This window comes from Mauremys reevesii, linkage group 3, assembly GCF_016161935.1.
Source record: "Mauremys reevesii isolate NIE-2019 linkage group 3, ASM1616193v1, whole genome shotgun sequence".
NCBI classification, from domain to species: Eukaryota; Metazoa; Chordata; order Testudines; family Geoemydidae; genus Mauremys; species Mauremys reevesii.
The window spans coordinates 107,497,250-107,523,233 of NC_052625.1; the positions used below are offsets into that span (position 1 = coordinate 107,497,250).

Genomic DNA, 25,984 nt, shown 5'->3' on the forward strand with positions numbered 1-25,984 from the left:
AGGGAAATCACTGGCTAGTGCAACAGATGCTTAAAGCTGCACAGCTTAGCAGCCACTTGGGAATTCTTGTATTCCTCTGCATACCCCTAATTCTTGTACCAGTGATGTCTGACAATGCTGACAGTGGTGGTGTAACACGTTGAAGGAAATTTAGAAGTGATACAGGTGCAGGAATTATGAAAGTGAACTAAAAACGAGCACCCTGGAACAGCTGCAATAAGAAAACCAGGAGGCTTCTGTAAAGCAGTGCATTTTATTTCCACATGTCATTCTCCAGATTAATTGAAGTCTTCCGTTAATGCAATTAACATGCCTCAGCATGAGGCAATATTTTTATTTTATTTCGCAACAGTCTCCTTCATTGGAAAACTCAGTTTTATTTACCAAATCCCCATTTTTAATGTAAGGAATTCTTAAACACTCAAGATTAGTTATATACAAGCTACAGTATAACCGCATTTTACTGAATATGCAAATGTACAAAATTGTAACAGCAGCTTTTAACAGTTAAATACTGTTAGAATTCCCATATGTTTCTACTTTCGTATTTGAACAATAAGCAGCAAACCATTATATTTCCACCGGGCATGTGGAAAAGGCATTATAATATGATTGCATGCGAATAGGTTTCAACAGTATGTTTTCAAATGTGCCGAACAGGTAACAGTGTTATATGTCAGGAAATCTAAGGCTGTGATGCAGTCAGTATTTGACCCTCACCCATAGACACAAAATACTGAACACAGTGAGAACAGATTGGCAATTAATGTGGTGTTCAGGGGCCTGCATGGATAAAAAAGAAATTGACTATTTTAATGATCCGGCCACCAGTAAGAAAAGCCGACTTCATTATTCTAGAATGCATTTTTTTTAATTAATTTACTTTATAAACAATAAATAGAGAATTTATTTAAAAATACATGAAGAAGGTTGAACAGAAGGTAAACATGATATTTCAGATCACAGTAAATGACTCTCATTACTTCAGTGCAGTTGTACATTAAGTGCAGCATACAGCTCTGTGTGCCGCTTCTTCAACAGCTCAGCTATTTTAGGCTCTGTCATAAACATCTTTAGCCCTGAACACCATCTTTTCAAAAAATATATTTTAAAGGTTATGTTTCTGGATGCTACATTAAAAAATGTTATTGCATACTGATCTGTATTTATATACACACACATATGGACATAATCTAAAACGAATGAACTGCTCTAGAACCTGATTCTGAAAATATTTACTGCTGGTCTTAAGTAGTTCCAATGGCTTCACTGAAGGATGCTCCCTGGGTCTAATACAAAACCCAACTTTAATGAGGAGTGATTGCAAAGCAGTAAACATTTGTAGAATGAGATCCTTATTTTGCTGATCAGAGCTTCTCAACAGTTCGGGTCTGATTCTGATCTCACTCTTTTGTAAATCAGGAGTAACTCCACTGAAGACAATGGAATTACATTTAGTGTAAACCAACTTTAAGGCCTGCTCTACACATAGATTGTGTACCAAATTAACTGTTTCGGTTAGGGTTGTGATTTTATACTAATAAAATTAGGGTGGTACAGCTCTTTGCATGGATGCTGTTACACTGTTACAACAGTATAAAGCAGTGGTCTCAAAAGTGGGGTGCGCACAACCCAGGGGGTGCGCAAGAGGATCCTTCAGGATGCGCAGCAGAAGGAGCACTGCCGGAGCAGTGTCACTTCGGCAGTTCGGGTGGGAGTCCGAGTGCCTTTTTTTTTTTTTTTTTTTTGCTTGGGGTGGAAAAAATGGTAGAGCCAGCCCTGCGGTGTGGCAGGGGGTGTGTGCTCAAAATTTTTTTACTAATAGGGGTGCGTGATCAAAAAAGTTTGGAGACCACTGGTATAAAGTATAACCGTATAAAGGTGCTTAAAATGTACCTTGTGTCTCCCTCCCTACACAAGGAAACAAGCAGATGTGTCCTCAACCAGTAATATATTTTTAAAATTCTGCTTTTCAGGGAGTTGGTAACTCCTCATTTTCTATTAAATAATCTTTCTTTCTATAATTAGTCCCTCTAACCAACCTCCATACCCCAAGGTAGGCCTCTTTTAATGAGCTCTTGTTAACTTCTTCAGTGCTAGCTTCTTTTTGGACAATCTCGTCAGTGCTGTCCTTCTGTTCCTCTACACATTGACTGTCCCCAGTTGCTGATTCCTTTACAGCTGTCTCTTCAGTCCCTTTCTCCTTGGACATCTCTTTCATTACAAATGGTGGTTGGCCTCCAGCATGTCCCTTCTCCTCTTCCTCTCTAGCTTCTTTCTCCAGGTCTTCATAGTTGCTTTGCCGTCTGGTCTCAGTGTACTTGACCACACAGTAAATGAGAGAGCCCAAGGTATTGACCACTACACCTGCTATAAACAACCTTGTGGGCGCCACATCATTGAATGCCACCATCCCCACTGTGATGGTTGCTATGCTCTTCACCACCCCAACAAAGCTGGTGGTCACAGCTGAGTTAATGTAGGTGCAGTGAAGGGTGGTAAAGTTCATGGCACAGCCAAAGAAGATGCAAGCAATAAAGATGCATGTCATGACAGGGTCTTTCCAGCCTGGGAAAGACCAGACGTTGATGGAATCCATGCTGGCAAAGGAGCAGATAATGAGAAAAGGAGTAGCTGAAACAGCAATGGCATATTGGGCAGTCAGGGGTCCATAGTCACTATCTGCACTTGTCTTTTGAATGAGCACCAAATATGCAGCATGTACCAGCACAGCCAGCGCTCCTGTCACATACCCTATGGGGTCACCAGTCAGGTCACCAGCTCCTGCCAGAAGAGACAAAAAGAAAAATGCATTTACAAGAGAGAGAGAAAGAGATGAGAAGGAGCGGGAACCACCTTCTTATTTGTGACATTATTTAAGACCAAACAGAGAGACAACATCAGTTTAAATGAATGTTACTGATGATTTCTGATTACTATGCTAAATTACACTATCTTCTGACCAATAGCTAGATGAAAAGTCACCATCCCATACAAAATCTCTCTCTCCCTTATTTCAAAGTCATAACTTTAACATATTATTCTCCAGATCCGACCCAGCCAGATAGCTTTATCTCAGAGCCAAAATTAGTTTGCATCCACTCTTTTGGGGGGGGGGGCGGGAGGGGAAGTAAGGAAGGAGAGAAGGAAAGAGAGAAGGAAGGAAGAGAAAGGAAACATTCAGTTGATATATAATCATAGCAGGAAAATATTTTTGTATTGCTGCCTCTGCCTCAAACTATCCTCAGAGCTCAGTACCAGCGGGATGTGCCATTTAGCTTTCAGTGTTCAGTCTCCTGATCTTGCCCTTCCTACCTCCCCCCAAATAAAGCAGGAAGCTTCTGGCGTCCGGAGAAGGAGCCCAAGGTTTGGTTTCAGTGCAAAATGAACCGTATGTTTTTCATTCCGGTTCCATGGATAGTTCATAAATCCGTGTGTTGCCATGTCCCTAGCAGAGCCAGATTCTGCCTTCAGAACCCACATGTCACCGTTGCTATCAATGGGAGTAAAGCGTGAGGATCCGAGGGCAGAGTTTGGCTTTCCCTCTTGATGCCCGGTTGCAGCTTCCAGCTGCCGCCTCCTTTCCAGATCCCCGGCTTCCCTGCCGCAGCCTCCGATCTACCCCAGCCTCTCAAGGAGAAGCCAGGCAGCTCCCAAGGGCGCAGAACTCGTGGGTGGGAGAAGGGACAAGGGTGATCGCCTTCTCAACTCCTATTTCTATGTAGCCCACCAGTATAACCGGGCCACTCCTCGCTGGTCCCTGTAGCCCCAGAGCTGGAAACCACCCTGTTCACCAGACGTGCCCTGCACAACGGGATCGCTGCTCCCAAGCCACAGAGAGTTGGGAACAATGTAACCTGCTTGCCCCCCCCCCCCCCCGAATAACAGTCCCGCGTACTGACCTATTCCAAGCCGCGGGCAGGAAGCTCAGAGGGGACCGGGAGGAAAGGGGGAAGCAGGGATGAGAGATCTGCGCAGACAGAGCGAGCTAAGGGGGTAGGAAGGAGGGGGTGGAAGGGAACAGAGGGGCTAAGGAGTGGCAGGGAGGGAGTGTGCTGGGGGAGGAGGGGCTGCAAGAGGAAGATGAGGATGGAGGGGGGGGTTGGAGAGGTTGGAGCAGGGATGGGAGAGAAGATGCTGGGGGTAAGAGATGGGGTGAGGGGTTGGCCGAATGGCAGAAGAGGTAACGGGGATGGGCTGAAGGGTTGGTGGGGACGGGAGGAGAGGTGCGAGGGCATGGGGCGGGGAGAGCAGCGCTGCTGACGGGGCGGGAGGGAAGGTGGTGGGGATGGGGTGGATGTGGATGGGCGATAGGGTGACGGGGCGATGGGCTGAGAGGTGGGAGATAGGAGGGAAGATGATGGGGTGAGGATGGGAGAGGAGGGGCAATGGGGATGTGGTGACGGGGCGATGGGGATGGGAGGTGACGGGGATGGTGACGGGGCGATGGGGCCGGCAGTGCGGGCGATGGGCTGGGGAAGGTGGGGACAGGGCGATGGGGATGATGGTGATGGGGCAATGGGGCCGGCAGTGCGGGCGACGGGCTGGGAGGGGAGGGAAGGTGGGGACGGGGCGATGGGGATGATGGTGATGGGGCGATGGGGCCGGCAGTGCGGGCGATGGGCTGGGTGGGGAGGGAAGGTGGGGACGGGGCGATGGGGATGGGAGGCGATGGGGATAATGGTGGGGCGATGGGGCCGGCAGTGCGGGCGATGGGCTGGGGGCGGGAGGGAAGGTGGGGACGGGGCGATGGGGATGATGGCGATGGGGCCGGCAGTGCGGGCGATGGGCTGGGGGCGGGAGGGAAGGTGGGGACACTGGACGATGGGCTGGGGAGGGGGAGGGAAGGTGGGGGACGGGGCGATGGGGATGGGAGGCGATGGGGATGATGGTGATGGGGCGATGGGGCCGGCAGTGCGGGCGATGGGCTGGGGCGGGAGGGAAGGTGGGGACGGGGCGATGGGGATGATGGTGATGGGGCCGGCAGGGCAGAGGAGGCGGCGGAGCGGGCCCGTCGGAGGGGAGGGCAGGGCGGGGCGGGCTCACCTGCCAGCGCTGCCCCGCAGGTGGTGACGAGCACGGCGCCCAGCACCCCGGCCGAGGGGCCGCCGTTCTTGAGCACCAGGACGCCCAGCAGCAGCGTGGCCAGGGGCAGGCAGCGCTTGAACACCACGTACATGGGCAGGCTGAGCCCGCGCAGCGCCCACAGGGTGAGGCTGGACTGCAGCGTGGAGAGCGCGGCCACGGCCGCGAAGGGGCGCGCCAGGCTGAGCCCGAAGGGGGGCAGGGCCACCAGCCCCAGGCGCCGCAGCAGCGCCAGGCTGAGGGCGGCCAGCGCGCTGCTCAGGCACTGCAGCAGCGTCAGGAAGGCGAAGTGGTAGCGGCTGAGGAGGAACTTGAGCAGGATGTTCAGCGAGCCCGAGAAGAGCCCGTGGGCCACCGCCACCCCGATGCCCAGCGCGCGGCCCTGGCACAGCCGCATGGCAGCCCGCTCTGCCCCGCCGCGCCCGGGCTCCAGCAGCGCCTGCCGCGGGGACGAGGCGCCGATCCCCGTAGTGCCTGGGAGCCGCCGGCTTTCCCGCCGCCGGAGCAGCAGCAGCAGCAGCTCCGCTCTGTGGGTCCGGGTCCGGGCAAGTGACACTGAGCCCAGCGCCGCTTGCTCGCTCGCTCGCAGCAAAGGGACAGGAGGGCGGGGGAGGGGCTCATCTGGGGGGCGGGGGGGATCCCATGGAGAATCTCTCCGCAGCCCTTGGAAACCCCTGGTCCAGAGGAGCCCGCGCTCCCGCTGGCGCGTGCGGGGTGGGCGCCCGCGCTGCACTTCCCGTTACTTTCAGTACAGCGGGATCCTTTTCTTGCATTTGCTGATTTTCCTTCCTGACCGCTTCCCTGGCCCTGGGGGCGAGTCACTGCTGGCCGGGTGGGTTGGGTTGTTTTTAAAGGCAATGCCTTGAAAGGGACGGGGCTAGCGCTCGGCCAGGGGGGTGCACCAGCGCCTGCCCCCTCCTCCTTACACTGGCCCATCCACACGGGGCAAGCGAGGGAGGCTCTTACTCCTCCTCCCTTTAAACGGCGGAGTGCGATCTGGGGGAAACAACGAAATCGCCCAATTTCTTCACCCACAAACACCCTTTGTCCCTCAAAGCCCGACCCACAGGACGGTCCGCGTGGAATTAATTTACACCAACAGTCTCCCCTCCCTACTCAGAAAGTGACACTGAAAAGGGTGTGGGAGGGGGCGATGGAGGGGGGCTCCGAAGGAAATGCCAATCTCGCTTCTGCCTCGACTCCAGCGCCTCCAAGGTCTATTCCCGTGTAATCGGCCTACAGCCAGGAGCGGGTAACCCATCGGCAAACCAAGCGTTTTCCGAAGAAGCGAGTGCTGTTGACACAAAGTTTTAAGTACCTAATAAAACATTATGAAACGCCCCCTCGGGCTTTTTGTTAGCCCGCCTCGAATTGCGGCGGTTCGACATGGATCAGAGAGATGCCCGGCTTCTCTGCTAGGCTGGAGGGGAAAGTCCTGTCCGGAGGCTTCAGAGCAAAGTACCCGAGCAGACACTGGAAGCTGGAAAGAGCAACTGCACATGGTGGGGGTTATCTCCCCGAGCTGTTAGGGAACCGCTACACCCTGTGCAGCCATAACACACCACCCCGGCACCATGTTGCAGCTTGGTTACCTCATTAACTTTATAGTCAAAACACCTGTAAGCAGGTGTTACGGACGTGCAGGAGAAACGAGCTACCTACCCTCTGTAAAAGCCGAGCAAGTGGAAGGCAGGGGTTTTCGTTTGTTTGTCTCCCTCCCCCCCCCCCCCCCACTTTTAAAAGCACAGAGGTCTTCTAAAATTAACCAGATCCAAGCAAATCTTAATTTGTCTTGTAAAGGTCGCTGGGTGCTTTTCAAAATTGCGTAAAGCACTATTTTCTGAAGGAACACGCCACAGGCTAACCTAACAGTCGGATCTTTTAAATCAAACAAAACATTAATAAAAGACGCGCAGAATATGCGCACCATATCAGCAGGAAGGCGCAGACCCGGCAGTAATTTAAATTTAGTTTATGTAACTTTATCATATTAAAGATTTAGTACAAGGGCGTTTCCAACAGTACATTTTAATCCACGGACGGTTGAAAATCAGCAGCTGGTTACAATAGATCAGGAATTTTCTCAGATGATGTCAAATCTAATCCGCTATTGCATTATCACACTGACAGTCTAGTTATGACTGCCTATGGTCTCCATAGACTTCAGTACTAAATCAGATGGTTTTTATGACACCATCCGCCAAACCATTAACTCAAACCCACCAAAAGCTGGCTCGCCGTGCTGCAGTGTACGGGCTGGAAGCTGGTTTGCACGAGTTTTTAGAATTCAGGGCATCAACACAGGTTCACCCGCCAGAATCCTGAATGAAAACAGACTACAGCTGTGGGCAGTACACGCCTGCCCTTAAACTGTCCAGTGGAACCCAAGGAAAAAGTTCACGAATAACGGTTCTGCTCCAGAGCCCACTGAAATCAACTTTAGTGGACATAGGATCAAACGCATTACCCTCTCTCTGTTGATAACTCCTCTTGACTCGCAGTTTTACATTCTCTAGGAAGAGTCAGCACATCAGATAGTCATACCTCTCAAGCTACAAAAAGAACAGGAGTATCTGTGGCACCGTAGAGACTAACATTTATTTGAGCATAAGCTTTGCTGGGCTACAGCCCACTTCATCGGATGCATAGAATGGAACATATAGTAAGGAGATATATATACACATACAGAGAACATGAGAGGGTGAGAGTTATACACACACACACACATATATATCCTTACTATATGTTCCATTCTATGCATCCGATGAAGTGGGCTGTAGCCCACAAAAGCTTATGCTCAAATAAATTTGTCTCTAAGGTGCCACAAGGACTCCTGTTCTTTTTGCGGATACAGACTAACACTGGTTGCTACTCTGAAACCTGTCTCAAGCTACAGTTCCTCCCCTAATTTCCAGCTTCCTATGCTTTGTTAATTACATGTCTCTTGGCAAGATTTATGGTTCAAAAATGGTCAATAAAGGGTTGCCATATGGAGTCCCCACTAGTATAGCTAATTTACATGCTGCTGAATTCTGTCTCCTTGAAATCATGAAGATAATCTAGTAAATGACATTCATTGGACAGGGGTTTAATCCTTTGGCCACCATCAGTTCTCTTGGATGGATACAGAATATAATAGGATAAATCATTTTCACTAGACAAATGGTAAATAGCCTTGCTTCAAAAAGAGGGCAATCTCAGAGATATTTATTGGGAACATTGATGGTTACACAAATTATCCAAAGCGAAGCTTTACAATTTGAAGAAAAGTCTGGTAGGAGTAAATTAGCCCATCCTTTCTCTTGAACGATCAGAGGTAGTCAAGAAGATTTTCCATAAGGTTTTAAATGTTAATTGAGGTAGAAATAGATCACCTTGAATCTGTGGAAAGGTCTAACCTTTTACCCTACCCAACACCCACTTTTTCAATAATCAGTGGGGTCAGAAAAAGTGATGGAACTTAATAATTTTCAGCCTTTGAAAACCATACATGCCCTGGTCTCATTCACTAAGAGTAAGAATATATTCTTGCTAGCGGTGTATGGTAAATAAACTTTTATTTTGTATTTTAAACACAGTAACAAGTTTATCTTTCCTTTTTGTTTACAAAAAATGTAGGAGAAAGGACAGAATTTGGACAAATAGGGAATGGTGAACTCAGGGCTCTAAGTTCATCTTCAATTTAATTGTAATTGCTCACTTATTTGTTGTAGAGTGTGGGCCTGATCCTGAATTCCTATTGCTTTCGACAGAGGTTGTGTATGCACAAGGAATACCTTCTAAAGACTTACCATAGCACTTAACAGAAGCTGGGAAATATTGTAGCCACCCTTAAACTCGTGCAATTTAAACAACACTTCAATGTGTATGGAGGAGACTGATGGCTGATCATTTGTCAATACCTGTTAATACTTCAGGGCTATTGGGTTTGCAATGTCCCATTGCCAGCAATGATGTCCTGCTTGGGGAAAAACAAAACAGGTTCTCACTTCAAAAGGTAACTTTTACATAATTGCTGTCATGGGTTCAATAGTTCTTCCAACTGCGATTTAAAACTTATTTTCAATCAAACTTGCCTGAAAGGAAGTCGGTGATAACAGAAGTGCATTACTTTTACTTAAAGAGCTAGAACTCTTTACAATTTAATATTTTCTAAACAAGAACACACCCCTCCATCCAGACATTTTAAATATAACTGTCATCATACATTGTGTGTGCAATCATACAAACAAACAAACCACCAAATCAAGTCTACTCTTTCTCCCCCTATTCCTGTGAAGCATTGTATGGGAGATTTTGTTTATTGATTTCAGGGAAGTCACTGTAGGAAAACTAGTACAACTCTTACATTTTGTTTCGAAGGGGTCAGGATCTGTGGTCATTCAAGTATCTTGAGGAAGTGGTTTCCATTACTATAGACCAACAGCATAGAAGGCCCAATCGCCTGCAGTTGCGAGTTTCATCCTATGCAATTAACTCAAACGTGGATTTAAAAACAAAATCGGTATGAAGGGCTCACTAGTCTTATCTTTTAGGGGTCAGGGGTAAACCTTATAGGCTTTTACATTGCCTAACACACTGGAGTCCACAATGTGTTAAAACAATTTATTAAGTAAGATTTATTTCACTAGCGTTAAAAAAAAACAAACCAAACCAAACCACTTCTACATGAATGTGAAATTTCTGCAGAAAAATTCAGTATCTCTTATTTTCAATTCAGAGACTCAAGGACTTTGCCATTAACTAGAGAAATTTCCAAACCCATCTTTTTTAAATTTCAATGAGTTTATACTTGTGTCCCAACATAAATAATAATTAAAAATCCAACTCAATATTTAGAGATTGTCAATGGAGGTGATAGTAAAACCAGTGATGCCAAAGGTTTTTAATGGAAGATATAGAAAGACAATAGTAACCGCCAAACTTCAATTTGTTTGTCTGCAAGTATCCCCCCAAACCCACATCACATGTGACCTGCACTCAGCAGGGATAGAACTACAGGACCTTCAGCACCAAAGCACATGGCTCTATCACTGAATCAAGAGTAACTGCTGGTAGCTATAGCAGATTCTTTACACTCTGTTAGACCAGCCCCTGAAGGGAGATACACCAGAATGTCACATATGAATCATAGCTGCATAAAGTGGACCAGGTGCAGAGCAAAATTCATACAGAGTATGAAGCCAGGAAGCTACTAAGGTCTGGGTGTGGTTTTTTAGATTAATATTTCAGAATTAAAATAGGTAACTAGTCAGAATAAAGGAAAGAGGAAACAAGCAGGATCATCAAAACCCAACTATGGAGAGATTGCAGGAGTGGAAAACAGGTTACTTTTGCCCTTGAAATAAAATGTAAAGATGTTACACAGGTATGTGTGAACATAATGAGCACAAAATAAATTATAACCACTTTCACATGGTTTATTTTTTACAACATACATTTCTGGAAGCTTCAGGTTGAATGCAAGTCAAGTGGTCTTCATTCCTGGCAGCTTTGCTTCCACCAGCTCCACCAACCAAGCGAATATTCTGATTTTGGCTCAGTTTCTGATATATGTCAGTGTTTATATTCTTTGGCTGCCCCACCTGTGTTGATTTGTCTCTTGTAATTTGCCTCTCCTTCTGTCCTATTTTTCTCTATTTTCATCTTTGCCCTTACCCCTTACTTGACTCTGCTAGTTCAGTGGGTGAAATCCTGGCCACATCCAGCACAAAACTCCCATTGACTTCAATGGGACTAGGTTTTCACCAATTGAACTCAGCATTGAATCTTTGCTAGATTATTTCCTTCCTCCATCTTCTCATACTTCTCTTTCCCTGTCTCACCCATCCTGTCCACTCCAACGCCATTTTCTCATGTCTATCGTTTTTCAAATTCTCTTCCAATTTTACCTCATCTCCTTTCCCCCTACTGCTCTCTCCCATCTTTTATCTTCCACGTTGGCCTCTTTCCTCCTTTGTCTGTATGCTGTTGCTCTGTACATTTTCAACTTTGGTTTGTCCTGTACCCCAAATGGCTCTCTGCCATTCTTACCCCTTTAATATCAATATTTGTTGCCAAGTGGATGTCTCTCTCTCTTCTCTCCCAAAAGCCTCTGGGAAAAGATGGTTTTGCAGTGTACTTAGAAGGTTCAGGCTCTCATGGATCAAGACTAGGGAAGAGCAAGTATCAAAACCTAAGCTTTCAGACAAAATGTCCTGTCGGCAGCGGCTCTTTCCCTGTTATAGCAAAGGCGCTCCAGCTCAAATCCTTCACTGCTCAATGTCAGCAGCCCAGTATAAAAAGAGGCACAAACTCACAAAGTTAAACAGGCCAAGATGGGTAAGGATCTATATATAGGTTAACATGCTGGATTTCATTCAGAAACTTACTAGAAGCCACTGCAGATCCCAGAGCCCTGGTTTATGTGCTCTTGGCATGAAAATTCCACTAGGCCATGGCATATTGCACCAGCTTGTTTCCAACGGTCTCATGATGTAATCCCATGTAGAGCACACTGCAGAAGTCTAATCTTGAGGTGGCAAAAGTCTGCATTGGTCCCACTCTTCTCACCAGGTGCAGCTGAAAAAAGTACTTTTGCCACAGCCACTTCATGGGCATACGGGAGTAACCCAGGATTTAATGTACCTAAGTTGCTGGTGTGTGTAACAAATGGCTCAGCCAGGGTCATCAATATCAGATGAGGACGTTTGGTGCCTCAGACAAACAAACTGCAAGTCGGGGGGGGGGGGGGGGTAGAGTAGCTTGCTCAAGGCCCCAGAACACAGAAACTCTGAGTCCCATGTTTAGTCCACAATAGCATGTGCTGCCTCTCAGGGCTTGTCTTCACTGCAAAGTTAACTTGAAGTTATAACTCAGGTGTTGTCCCTAACTCTACCTGCATCCACACACAAAATACCGAGTGCAGTGTTGTTTTTAACACAAGCCAGTTACAGCTCAGGAGAACACAACTTGTCAGCTAACATGACTGCTCTGCAATGTGGACACAGGGCTAGTGTCATTAGAGTGCTGCTAGTCCTCCAGTGCTTCCCCATAATTCCACCCATATGCCCAGGGGAACACACATAACTCACTGGGGAAAAAAATCATTGTGGCTCAGGTTACTGCAGTATTAAGTATCATGGGATAGGCCCCCAAAAGTTTTAGTACCACACACAAATGAGTGCAGAGTGTGTGTGGACACAGCAATGTGAGTGTTATTTCTGCGATGAAAATGGTAGAAACTGTTCCTTAAAAAAATTGTAAAGCTGAAAATTAGCCTTGAGAGTGGTAGAATTCAAGAACCCCCTTACTACCACAGAAGGAAACCTCATTTTATCATATTCCCTCACTGTGGAGGGAACATGTAGGGGAACACCAGAACTGAAGGCCAGCCTATAGTAGTGAACAGTGAGGACACTTGCACTCTTGGCACATGATTGCACAAGCAGAACAGATTTAAATAGCACTACTTTATCAAAACAAAGTCACATACTGTGACACTGCACCCCATATTCTTCATAGTTATATGATCATGGCAAAATTATGATGCATATTATGCAAGATGAGTCATGTTGGGTATAATTGGAAAAGTTATGATTTGCTGAACCTGATTATCCTATTTGTATGCATGTATCATTTTTGTATCTGAAGTTATGAATATTGACTAGGGAGCTGTATTTCAAATGGGCCCATTAGCAAAGACAATGGACTGTGGAATAGCTTAACCTTCCCATAGGTGTTTTGGCCAGCCTGTAAGCAATGGCTGCTATAACACTGCAAGGACATGTGACCAGGTCACATGATTCTGGACTCCATTTTGGGATGTCAGTATTTTTCCACAAACCAGTCTGGTCAAGTTTTGAAACAAAGGGTTCCCCCACCTGTATATAAAACAACTGGGGATTCCAAGCCATAAAGCAAGATCCCCTTAAGCATCTGCAACCTGCTTGTATCATTGCTCAAGGTGATAATCTGCTAATTCATAGCCAATCTATTTAGTACATTAAGCTTAGTGTGTTTTTTGTTTATTTGCTAAGTAATCTGCTTTGATCTGTTTGCTATCACTTACAATCTCTCTCTTGTAGTTAATAAACTTGTTTTTATTTTAATCTAAACCAGTGAGCTTTGACTGGAGTGTTTGGGGAAAATCTCTGCTTGGTTACCAGAAGTGTGCAGTGTTCTCTTCACATTGACGGAGAGGCAGACCGGGTCTTAAACCCATATACTGGCCCGATTTGATCAAGGCAGGATGGTCCCAGGCTTGGAAGCTGGTGGTTAAGAGAGCCTGTGTGTATCTGCAGCTGGTGTGTCCCTACCTGTGTGAATGCTGGTGAAAGTGCAGGTTGGAGAGCACCGCAGCTTGTCATAGCAATACAGTGTGAGAGGGAGCCCAGGCTGGTAGGTCAGGGGGCTCAGTGGTACCCCAGTTCCAGGTGGCACCCGAGGGGGAAACCATCACACACACAATTAGAAAAAGTTACATAAAAGATAAGGTCTCCAACAATGGTGAGGAAAATATGATCTCCACCATTCACCCAAAAGACACTACTCATTATGAGTATTACAAGGTCTCCCTAAGCACACTTTTACTGTATGTGCCTTTCTGATCACTACTGCTAGGATGTTATTGGTAAAATAAGTATAATAGTCTTTCCAAGAATACTAAAAACTTACTTTTTACCACAGTGTGCCATTAATTTAAGCATACTAGAACAATAAATACACTTTTATTTTTAAATTGACAATACTGCCCGATTCAAGAAAAAGCCTGTGCACTAACAATTTAAAAATGTCCTTAAAATGGAAAGAATGGATTAAATGTTCAAGACATTTGTATTTAAAGGTCTATTTTGAATATAACCAGTGAAGAATTAGAAGATAGCGCTGTCATCCTTAGAAGCGATTTCTTTTCTTAAAATGAACATGGGTAGCAAGCATACCCTGAAAGTTACAACTACTGACAAAGAAACATTTTTCACTGCACTGCAAAAATGTTTATAACAGCACATTCTTCCCAGTTGGAGATTATAAGGTAAGGCTAAAAGCCACACTGAGCTTTGGGTTCACCCATTTTTCAAGAGAGTAAAATCTTGACTCAGCAGCTCTTAAATGAAAGTTAGACAGTGCACAAGGGGGAAAGGAGGTAGCTAGGGTGAAAGTTTAATCCATTTGTTGGATGTACCGGTTCCATGTTAAAAGCATCTTTTCATCCTGCTAATGACGACTCAGATGAAAGGCTGAGACTGTTTGTAGTCTCAGACTGGCTTTTCCATGTTTAGCTTTCAAATGGATGTACTATAACAGTATATCTTACCTGATTAAAAATATCCTCCATACTTACACACAATATATACAGATATTCCATGACCTCCACCCACTCGGACATGTTGCTTGCATATTAAGCAGAAAAGGGAGATGAAAGGAAAGGACTGTAAAGGTTAAAAATAATCAATTTTAATGCATAGGTGTGGGTTTTATGGCCCATGGTACTAGTAAAAGCTATAAGCAGCATAGCTTTATGGTTGTCTCATTTCTTAGCACCTAAAATGAAAAAGCATCATGATTGTAAAATCTGTGTCATATTTTATAACACCGCACAATCAAAACTTTTGTTTCTAATTCAGCTACAGGGCTTGGTACGCAGGAACCGATCACTTGATTTAAAAAAAATAAGAGTCATGCAGAATCCAAACATCTCAGAAGTGGGAAAGAATTGAGTATTTCACCCTGCCTCCTAATCTAGGCAGAACTCTCTGTGCATGGCTGTCCAGTAGCCCCTGGTTCCTATCTCTAAAATAGGACACATTCCTCCTTTATCTGTAACTCTTAAATAAGATCCAGTTCCTCATCTCTGAATGCTCTCTCCCCAACCTGTGTCTTCAAATGCTCCAGCAGACTGGGCACCCTCAGACATTTGGCCATGGCTTAATGCAAATCTCACCAACTCTGGGATACACTACCCGGGAGCATACAACATTTGAGTTCAGTAGTAGTTAGGGCCCTGCAAAGAGGCTGCCGAAAGTGCTGGGCCCCGTGAAGGAGTCTCTGAAGGTAAAGGGGTCTGACACAGGTGAGGATTATTACAATGTCTGTGTGAGAGCCGCAGAGAAGTTTGGATAAGCATTAAAAAAAAATGCCTAATTCTTGTGAGGATTTCCCATCACGTGTCTGTATCTTGTAATCTCTGAGCATAATCTAAAACAGATTTTCTTTTGGTATGACCCTCCCTCAAGCTTTGTATCTGAAAACTTATGGGGAATAAAAAGACTAAATGGAAATAATCTTTTCTGCCATCATGAACCAGTGAACAAAAAGGTCAAAGGAAGCAGCTTGTTAGAGTGTGACATTAACGGTCTATCAACAGCATTCATTATATTACACAAGAAAATAATGTGACACGAATTTGGAGCAAAACGTACCAATATCAAATCAACTGAGTGACACAAGCCTCAGGCTGATGCTGCATTATTTTACAGTAAATACGCCTCCCCTCTTTTTAAAAAAATAGCGCCAGTATCTCAAAATAAATTGCCATTTGTCTTTATTCTTTATCAGGATTAGGAAATCTGATTCACATCTCCCACTGTCAAGACGTTTACCCATGTAACTCCCCAAAGACAAACCTGGCTGGCACTGCCCCCAGCAAAATGTCTGCCCCTGCCAGCCTTTGATCACCCAGGCATTATTTTGCTGCCTTAAGCACTGTGTGTACAGTTGAACCATCCTTAATATGGGTCCCCACATGCTGCACTGAAAATGTATCTTCAAATGCATAACATCTTCAGTTAAAACTACAAATTGTTATTTAAAAAGAGACATGAGGATTAAAACCACATAATCAACACATCTAGTACGAGTTTAGTTTCTTGGGAGCAGAGAAAGCTTCCCGCCAAGTCAGCTCTCTTTCTTCACTGAGCAAAGTGGGGTTCTCTACACAGGAGCTGCCAGACATGATGGGGTATAGATCTTCACTAATTCATCCCACGCGCAATCTGCCACCTACAAAGAAAACATAGTCCATGTTAGAGTTACTGGAAAAGTAGTTTTGATCACAAAAATCAGAAGGATCAAAGTACAGAAAACGATGCCTGGTGTTTGGGTTCAGACTGGTGCCTGTTTTTAATAATTCCTTAATTTCTGACATGAATTGTAAAATGCAGTGTTGTTGTAGCCATGTCAGTCCCAGGTATTAGAGAGACGGTGGATGAGAGAATATCTTTTATTGGACCAACTTCCATGGGTGACAGAGACAAGCTTTCAAGCTTACACAGAGCCCTTCTTCAGGTCTGGGAAAAGCACTAAGAGTGTCACAGCTAAATAAGGGATACATTAATCTTGAATGGTCCCTTAGAATGTGTGTTAACTACTCATGCTAAATGTTCTGCTCAATCTTGGATTTAATTGTGACACTCTTAGTACCTTGAAGAACAGCTCTTTGTAGCTCGAAAGCTTCTCTTTCACCAATAGAAGTTGGTCCAATAAAAGATATTACCTCACCCACCTTGTCTAATGAATTGTAAAACTAACTGTGACCCAGGCAGGATGTGTGCCAATTGGCAGAGGACACCAAAGGATGCACAGGGATCCCCTGGGTCAGGTTCTGCAGAATAATTCACCAAAAGATGGCATGTGGGGTCAGTATCCCAGTGGCCATCATAATCATTTCTAAATGTGTGTAGGGATATTATTTAAGGCATTATGTATCTTTACAGGAAATTACATTCTCAAAGCCTTGAAGTTAAGGCAGGTAAAACAGGAGGCAAGGTGCTTCACCAGTTCCTTCCAGGCAAAGGGGTAATAGTCACTTGTCTCCCTGGCTGGGCATTGTGTGTTGTCCCCTTCACAATACAGGTCTATTCGCACACTGAACCAAAATGCTAATCAAAAGAGAATAGATTATTGGCGGACAGAGGTACCCTCCTACATCTTCCCACCAAGGAGGAAAAAGCACAGCATGGCTCATGAATGGGAAGGTAACAGCCAAGCCTGTCTGTCCTATGCTGGCAGGACTGCAGGTGAGTTTTTGCTCTAAAAGACATGACAATAACTAGCTAAGTAGCAAAGAATCCTGTGGCACCTTATAGACTAACAGACGTTTTGGAGCATGAGCTTTTGTGGGTGAATACCCACTTCATCGGATGCAACAGGATTCTTTGCTGCTTTTACAGATCCAGACTAACACGGCTACCCCTCTGATACAATAACTAGCTAAGTACATCTAGATTCTGGAATGCACGCTAGGTTTTTATTTTACGTGTAATGTAATATAATGGAATATTTTACATGTTTCCAATACTTCTACTTGCTTTCACTAGAGTTTGTACTTTGTCAAATCAACTTTTGCTTGTTTGCATTATAAGCCAATATAAGTGCTGCATGTAAAGAGGAGTGGTGATTGAGGTATAACTGGTAAGCGGGGTGCACTGTTCCTTCGGGAGCAGTGATTCTGCAAATAATGCACGTGTGTAAAGGACCATGGCCTGGACACTCCAGGGAGATGCTTGGAGGAACTGGGGACTGGACGGTGCCTATTGCTAATCTGCAGAGGGACAGAAGAGTCTGCGTAGGCCTAATAGATCTATTTGTGTTGCTCTTGTCCCGGAGAGTCAGAGAGCTGACATATGGCAGGCTCAGACAAGGCTTCCCCACGCTAAGAGCAGGTGCTTCACAACCCTGGATACCCCAGAAAGTGTCACACTAATTCTGGTTTCATTTCTGTTGGATGAAATGCATGGATGTGGGCAGGAGCTTGAAAAGTCATATTTTTCCTATATACCACTTAGTCCATGGAGGGGGCAGAGTAACTTCAGCATAAATAGCCTGGCTCTGAGGGTGGTAGGGGATGGGCAGGAGAAGAACCAGGAGATCCATGAAGGCTTGGATCCACTCCCTCTCCCCATAAGGAGCTGGTGGCTCTCTCTCTCTCTCAGGTATGGCCGATATTACTGTGCTATCTCAATGCCTCAAAATCTTAAATGTATTTATCCTCATACCACTGTAAGATAGGGAAGTGCTATTATCCCCATTTTACAGATGGGGAACGGAGGCAGAAAGACTAAAGTTATTTGCATGAGTTCACACACAAGTCTGTTGCAGAACGGCAAATAGAAGGTCTCTGGTCTCCCAAGGACCAGAGCTAGAGTCCTGACCATTCAATCATCCATGCTTTCCAAGGAGAGCTCCCCATTAACCTGATGGGACTATGATATCATCTAAACTGACCCCACTTTAGCAATATAGCAGAAGAATCTAAGCTGGTCTGAATTTTTCTAAACAACCCCCACCCCTAAAATCCCTTTTTAGTGCAGATTTGCAGTATCACAATATGAAGGCTGGTATGAATCTACAGCATTGGATAAAATCAGTATTAACAGATGGGAAAAAAAAACTTTCATAAAACCAGATTACAAAATGCTTTAGATTTGCTAATGCAATTAAAGATTCTCTAACACTACCAGATACTAGATCAACAACTATATAACAGAATGATGTATAATGCATAGTTTGTTACAGAGCAGTGGAGGGACAAAGAAATGAAGGCAAAGGTAAGAGATAAGATGAGATCTGAAGAGGAATAAAGTTGACAAGGCCTATGAATACAAGCCACTAAATGAGGGCGAAAGCAACTTTTGAAAAGTATCTTCAAAGTGTCGTGTTCCCTCAGGGATGTCAATGGGAGTCACATCAGGCCCTACAGAACAGGAACCACTTTGCTATAAATCTAATTCACATTCTTCAATATAAAACTAGAATGAACAGGTGCACACTACAAATTTGGAAATCAAACTTCATTTTGTATGATACACACTGTAGTTGTCCCATTCCATGGTTACTGCTCATTTGCGGTATTTCCTTAATTGGTTGCAACTGCTTAGTTATTTGAGGTACTTTACACCCTTAAACAGAATGGAACAAAATCTCATGACATTATGTCTGTTCACTTGACATAACAGAGCCTTGTGTGATATAACAATTTGCTGTATTGCAGTTCATCCACAATTTTACACACACAACAAATCTGATTTCTCCCAGGAAGGGTGTGCAGAGATTGGCAATTGTATAAAACACACAGTAAGTATTTTTATCCTTCCCATAGGTATGGAGTGGTACTACATTGGCAATACTTTCTTTCAAGAGGAAACAAGACATGGAATAGCACCTGAAAAATCCCTGGGGAATCCCCACCTATGACCAACCTAATTAGTATCTTGCAGCAAGCTCTGAACAAATATAGTTACAGAACCATTTAATCTAGTGATAGTAAGAATAAATAGAGCCTACACAAAAGGCAGTTTGACTAGGACCACTTGGGTTAATTCTGCCCAACTTGCTGATATTCTCTGATAGTACATAAATGTAGCTAGTTAGGAGGAGAATATAAACCTACAGCAAATAACTCTGGGTCATATCCTCCTGTGTAGTGTGATGTCCACTCATGTTGGAAATGGTGATGAACAAATTCTATGCAAAGACCAGGGATGACTGACTTAAATCAAAGTGACTTAAAATAACTGATTTAAATCAGCAAGCAAAAACCCTTGATTAAAATCCCTAATTTGAATTCTGGTTTGCATTTGTACTTTTCAGTTATTTTCCTCAAGAAAGGTTGATTCTCACTCACTGGTAATGGTTGAAACGCTGATTAGCAGTTAAATATAGCCCTTACGCTAACTTTGGTGCTTCTTTTTGCTAACTATGAGGACACACTAAATTTATACAGTTAAGCAATTTTAGCTTCACCCGTTTTTTCAGTCTATTTTTACATTTTCATTATTATGCGGATTGATGCATTTCTTATTTACTAGATTATTAAAATTTTTACTCACAGTGTGTCATACTATGAGACCAGTACGAATATGTACAGGGGCGGCTCTAGGATTTACGCTGCCCCAAGCACGGCGGCACGCCGCGGGGGGCGCTCTGGCGGTCGCCGGTCCCACGGCTCCGGTGGACCTCCCGCAGGCATGCCTGCGGATGCTCCACCGGAGCCGCGGGACCTCCGCAGGCATGCCTGCGGGAGGTCCACCGGAGCCGCCTGCCGCCCTCCTACGGGACGCCGCCCCAAGCATGCGCTTGGCATGCTGGGGTCTGGAGCCGGCCCTGAATATGTACATAGAAACACAAAAAGAACAAATTTTCAACACAGAAAAGGTTTACTGAAGTTACACGTCTCAGAGGCCAGCTAGAAGTCTAAAGCTAATTCAAGACAGGGCACCATGCTGCAGAATTTTTGAATCTTACTTTCCACCATCTTAGGGTTCAAAAAAGAACTTAGGGCTTAAAAAAGAACTAGATAAGTTCATGAAGGACAGGTCCATCAATGGCTATTAGCCGGGATGGGCAGGTATGGTGTTCCTAGTCTCTGTTTGCTAGAAGCTGGGAATGGATCACTTGATGATAACCTGTTCTGTTCATTCCCTCTGGGGCACCGGGCAGTGGCCACTGTTAGAACACAGGATACTGGGCTAGATGGACCTTTGGTCTGACCCAGTCTGGCTGTTCTTATGTAGAATTTCAAATCTGCTAACTCCTAAAATATAACTAGTTTAATAAAAGTCTCAATTCAGTCCAAGAGTGTTTATCTGCCATCAGCAATGTACGGGCGAACCTTTTGAGCAAGATTCAAAATGGTAAGTTTTGAGTTAACAACCCAGAACATATGCTTGACATAATGCCATTCTGTCCTCTCAAATTAAATCTGATAAAGTGCTACAGTCAAAAATAGATGATGGAAAGTAAGACCTTGGCACCGAAATAAATTATTTCTATATTGTGTTGGTGGACATGATTATGGAGATTAATTTCAAGAGTGGAGTGGTTTGACTAGATTATTCAATACAAATATGCCAATTAAATGGGTTTCTGTGTTTGTAACAACCTGCATTTTATGTAAAGTTTTCCAAGGCTCCAGCTTTTAATTAATTAAGAGAGGAAGAACCTTATGAAGTCAAAGTTGTAACTATCCTTTGCTTTGGTAAATTCCAGTCAGAAAAATGAAGAGGAAGTTAAACTAAGACATTCTTATTTAATATCTCGGTAGGTTTACAATGAACAACAATGTATAGATGGCATCCCAATCATCCAAGGAATCCTGTGTTTGATGGGATTACCTATGTTCCAAAATAGCTGGGTGACTTTCATTAGGCTTTTGGTACACAAACTACACTCTTAAAATGGCTGCCATAAAAGCGACTGCAGTTTGAAAGAGGATGTGATGGCTCTTGTAGCCCCAATTCAGCAAGGTACTTGAGCATCTGAATACTTAAGCACATGAACAATCCCACTGAAGGCCCTAGTGAGTAACTGTGTGAAGTGTTTTTTTTTATTATTAGTACTATAATATCTGGTGAGGATGTGAATATACAACCCTTGGTTATTGAATTTGTTTGTATAAAGCCAATGGCTTTATAACCTAAGTGGGAGGGAAAGCCAACACAATGTAAAATCACAATTGATTTAACAATAATTTTGCTCAAGCTTTTAATGCAACTTTAACCACAGCTTATGTGTTTGTACGAACTGAACAGGAATATCTCGGAATATGAGCTCTATCAGATTTGGTGACCATGTAAGTACCTCGTACACAGTTGGAGATATCCCAATAATTTTGGAAGTGCTCCAAGTTTTTCTTTCAGTATTTAAAAAAAAACAAACAAAAACCAACCACCACCAACTTACTGATATTTTTTAATACAGGTTTTTCTAATTCTTACTTAGAACAGTATTCAATAGGATATTCCATAGAACGTAATCTTATTGTATACGAAGAGATTATTTGAGCCACTGTTCAAAACTGCAAACCCTTCACAAGAAGCTTAAATATAAAGTGTTATTCATTTTCAGCCCGAAGCTACTGTACAATGTTGCTGAAATAGCTTTGCCTTCAGTCCGACAGACCTGGATCAAGTTTGCATATCAGTAGGTAGAGTCTGCAGAATGCGCTGATCTTTGGGTGAAAGCTACTGTATAAATGGCAGGGTTTTTTTATACTTCCGACCATTTAAAAAAACAACAAAACAAATAATTAGCTTTGGGCAGCTATTTTCGCTACACTTTCATTAACATTGTACAGATATGCTACAGAACACTGGACAAATACACCACTGTTGCTTATGTGTTGGAATATACAGTTCTCTTGTATCATTTTTTTTGCCATCGCAAATTGTAGAGAGAAATAGAATAATTAAAGGTTAATTGTAAAATAACAATATTCCTCTGAATACTGATTGCTCAGGGAAGGATGCAGCTGAAAAAGACCCCCCCCCCACCCCAAAAAAGTGGCAATGTTCCCATCTGTTAGCCATTACTGTTACAACTACATGATGCAAACACAATCTAACAAAATGGATGCATTTGTTAATGTCTGTGGCACTCTGTACCTCAAAGTAGCACCCTGGAACCCTCATATTCACCACTGTCATATTAATTATGATGTATTTTGTACAAAATATAACTTGTGAAGTGTCATTTTAAAAGTCTTGATCTGCTGTTGGATTGTATATGCTATCAGTGTATGTGACGTTATGAAGTATTGCTATATGTGCTACTGAAATATGCTGTAAGGTTGGGAGATGCCCACAGCCAGCCTTTCAGTTGCAATAAAGGAGGGACAGACAGGCATTGATGGTGTTGATCAAAAAGAATCCACTATCCCAGAGGCTCTTTAGAGAAGGGATGTAACACAATGGAGACTGCTTGACCAATGGGAACTGCCTGATCCCCATGTCACAGCAAGTATCTCCCTAGCAGCTGGAAGAAGGTATAAAAAGAGACAGTAACATCATCATTTGTCCTCTCCCCCACCCCCATTTCAACACCTGGAAGACAAAGACTTGGAACTAGGGAGATTGGACTTCCTTCCAGCCTGGGACCAGTCTGAGTACTGAGGAACTCTAAGCTGCCTGTAACATCTGATCTTAGGATGAGAAACTTCTTGATTCAAACCTTGCTTAGTATGTTAAAGTTAAAAATAGAAATGCAGTCTAAATTCTATTTCTTAAGTAACCAACTTTGATCTCTGTGCCTGCTACTTATAATCACTTAAAATTTTTCTATATTTAATAAATATGTTTTATATTTTACCTAAAACAGTTTGTTTTTGGTTGAAGTGTATGTCCCATTTTCCTATGAAGAAGTGGCCAACTAAGTAATGAGTTTACACTGGTCCGGCTTCTGACCAGTGCAAGATGGTGCAGTTCTGGGGAGTAGGGCTAGAGCTGGGGGGAATTGGCTGAAGCTCATGAGTGGCTGGGAGATCGTTCATGTAACTCAGCTGGGTGTTTCCCTGCCTGTGGATAGCTGTGTAAATGCAGTGCCTGTCAGAGGCTTGTAGCTTGATCTTAGCTCATAGCATGAGACAGCTCAGGCTGGTGGGTTTGGAGGCCTCAGCTGTCCCACAGTCCAGGATGCACCCCAGGGACCCTGTCACAGTGGCCTCTAGCCCTCTCGTTTCAGCAGCGAAGTTGCAACACCAGTGCATAAGTGAATGTACTGTACTTTTATTATTGCTGCAGTATAAATATCATGCCAAGTAATTTTCTGGAATAGGCAAATATATTTGCAGCAGATAAATCGAACTGGACATTGCTTTATTCCCCTTCATATAAAGCCAAAAATATGAATTGTGCAGATACAGTCTCAGAAAACTAATTCTTCACTGGAAATTCACAGTTGACTACTAAAACACAGGATGACTGTTCACTTTAAAGTGTCTATCCTAATGTCTGATAGTAATGCTGTTTTCCACCAACTCATTTAATACCAATATTCTTTTCTTTATCACAGCCATTTCAGTTGTCCCACTAGCTGATCTATTTCAGGTCCTCTGTCTTCTATTCATCACTACAGCCTTGCTTTGCAATAGACGGAGACCTCGGGCAATCCATTCAGCTTAGTGTAATTACCTATATGACATACTGTCTCTTTACTGTTTAGGATCAAGAGGAAAAATCCTTCAAGATAGTGGTTAATTTTTGCTGTACTCTAAGGTGGCACTAAAACCCCAACCCCAATAATCAAGTAGTATTTTTCAGAAAATAACTAAAAACTGCAAAAACATAAAACTCTTACTGAAACTCAGCAAGATACACATGTATCTAGATAATGACATTGTATCTAGATAATGACATTAGGCTCCAGATACAATTACTTTCTTTAACCTGGCAAAGAAATGTCGATGCCACAGTTGAATAAATTTTTGAACAACACTCAGGAGGGCAGAATGATTATCACTAGATATTCTTCCAGAGTTTCCCGTCAAATCTTAGGCTGCCAGGCAATTGTCTCTTACATGGTGACCATTCAAGGGTGGAAATAGCTCTAAACATTTGTCTCTGCCCTGCTGAGTTTCAATAAGAAATATATCACTTCTTTTACAACAGGTTTTTAAAAAAGGTACTGTAGCTACATTTTCACTATTTGCAATATTTTTCCTTCCTCCTCTTCTCTAGGTACCATTTCTTCTGTCTTTTTGTGCTTAATTCTATGGGCTATCTATATTATGATGAAACATCTGTAAGGGGTCCTGAGCACTCTTGCGTACACAGGGGATGGAAGTTTGGTGAAGCTAATAAAGATGGTTATTAGTCCTGCTACTTATTTTGACAGGTGACCATTTCTTCTAGCCCATAATTGGACAAGAATGGAAAGGAAGTTTTGCCCTCAATTCTCGCCTCCCCTCCCCATTCCATCTCTTCAACAATGAGAATCAAGAAATAGGTGACACTTCTGCCTTCACTCCCACTCCCCTTGACCTTTGGTAAGTCACGGTAGGCAGAAGACCCACTAACATTTTGGGGTGCAACTCAGACCAGTGAAAGGTCATCTCACCACCTGCCCTGTAACCTTGGGTGCCTTAAATGTTCTGGTGCAGTGGCTCAGAGCCTGGATGCCAGCAGACAGGAATGCAGTTTCCTGAATGTGTGTGCAGTGCAGTCCTGGTTCAACACTTGGACCCTAGCAGCCTGCCTACAACACAACATCCCCATCCTGGTCTCCACCAGCCTTGGATACTACTTGCAGGGTGTGACACTACTGACATGAACTGGGGCCATATGGATCATTGTTGCAACCAAGGTCCTGTAGTGGCACCAGATCTTGTATAAAGGGGGTCAGGTAAGGTGTATAAGACAAGGTTGTGATGTGCTGGTTATGATTATGTTATCTGGGTGCATCTATCATTTTTGTATTTAAAGTTATGAATATTGGCTCTATACTGTCTGTATTTCAAACTTATGCTATGCTTCCGGGTGACACCCCAGACAATTTGGCATCAGCACTGCCTAGCCTGCTTGATGTCCCATTAAGGACCATCAACTGACCCACTGAAAGAAGGCAGATACACCTTGTGATTCAGCAAGGTATGCAGGGACATGCCTATGGACAGAACTCTAAGGTTTTTTCTTGCCATGTGCCCAAATTGCTTGTCTTTGGAACAAAGAAAGAGAGGCCACATGACAAGAGACTATAAATGGCTGCTGCAGCTCCTCCATCTTGTCTTCAATCCTGTTCATACCTCTGGAAGGACTTTGCTACACTGAAGCTTTGAACCAAGAATTGAATGACCCATCCCAGCTGTGGATGTACTCCAGAGACTTGATTTGAACCTGCAGTTTATTCTATCACTGCTACAAGCCTGAACCAAGAACTTGGCCATTACTGTATGTACTTGATTCCATTTAATCAATTCTAGCTCTCATCTATATCTTTTTCCTTTTATGAATAAACCTTTAGATTTTAGATTCTAAAGGACTGGCAACAGCATGATTTGTGGGTGAGATCTGATTTGGTCTGGGGGATGGTCCTTTGGGATTGAGAGAACCTTTTTTCTTTTAATGGAGCATTGGTTTTCATAACCATTAGTCCCCATAACGAGTGGCACTGGTGGTGATACTGGGAAACTGGAGCGTCTAAGGGAATT

The 25,984-nt window shown here is 43.8% G+C and overlaps 2 protein-coding genes across 2 annotated transcripts in view; both read right to left on the minus strand.

The window, feature by feature from the left end:
• Positions 1–1,860: 1,860 nt before the first annotated feature.
• SLC35D3 (solute carrier family 35 member D3) lies at positions 1,861–5,482 on the minus strand. The gene is made up of 2 exons (XM_039530807.1): positions 5,047–5,482; positions 1,861–2,784 (listed from the first exon to the last, which is right to left on the minus strand). Exons 1-2 carry the CDS (start codon positions 5,480–5,482, stop codon positions 1,973–1,975), a joined length of 1,248 nt encoding a protein of 415 aa, XP_039386741.1. The 3' UTR covers positions 1,861–1,972.
• A 10,102-nt stretch (positions 5,483–15,584) lies between these two features.
• The window catches only part of PEX7 (peroxisomal biogenesis factor 7), a 70,121-nt gene continuing 59,721 nt past the window's right edge, over positions 15,585–25,984 (minus strand). The window contains exon 10 of the mRNA XM_039532609.1: positions 15,585–16,065. Coding sequence (XP_039388543.1) covers positions 15,997–16,065 — 69 coding nt within the window. The 3' untranslated portion in view covers positions 15,585–15,996. The remainder of the gene's footprint in view (positions 16,066–25,984) is intronic.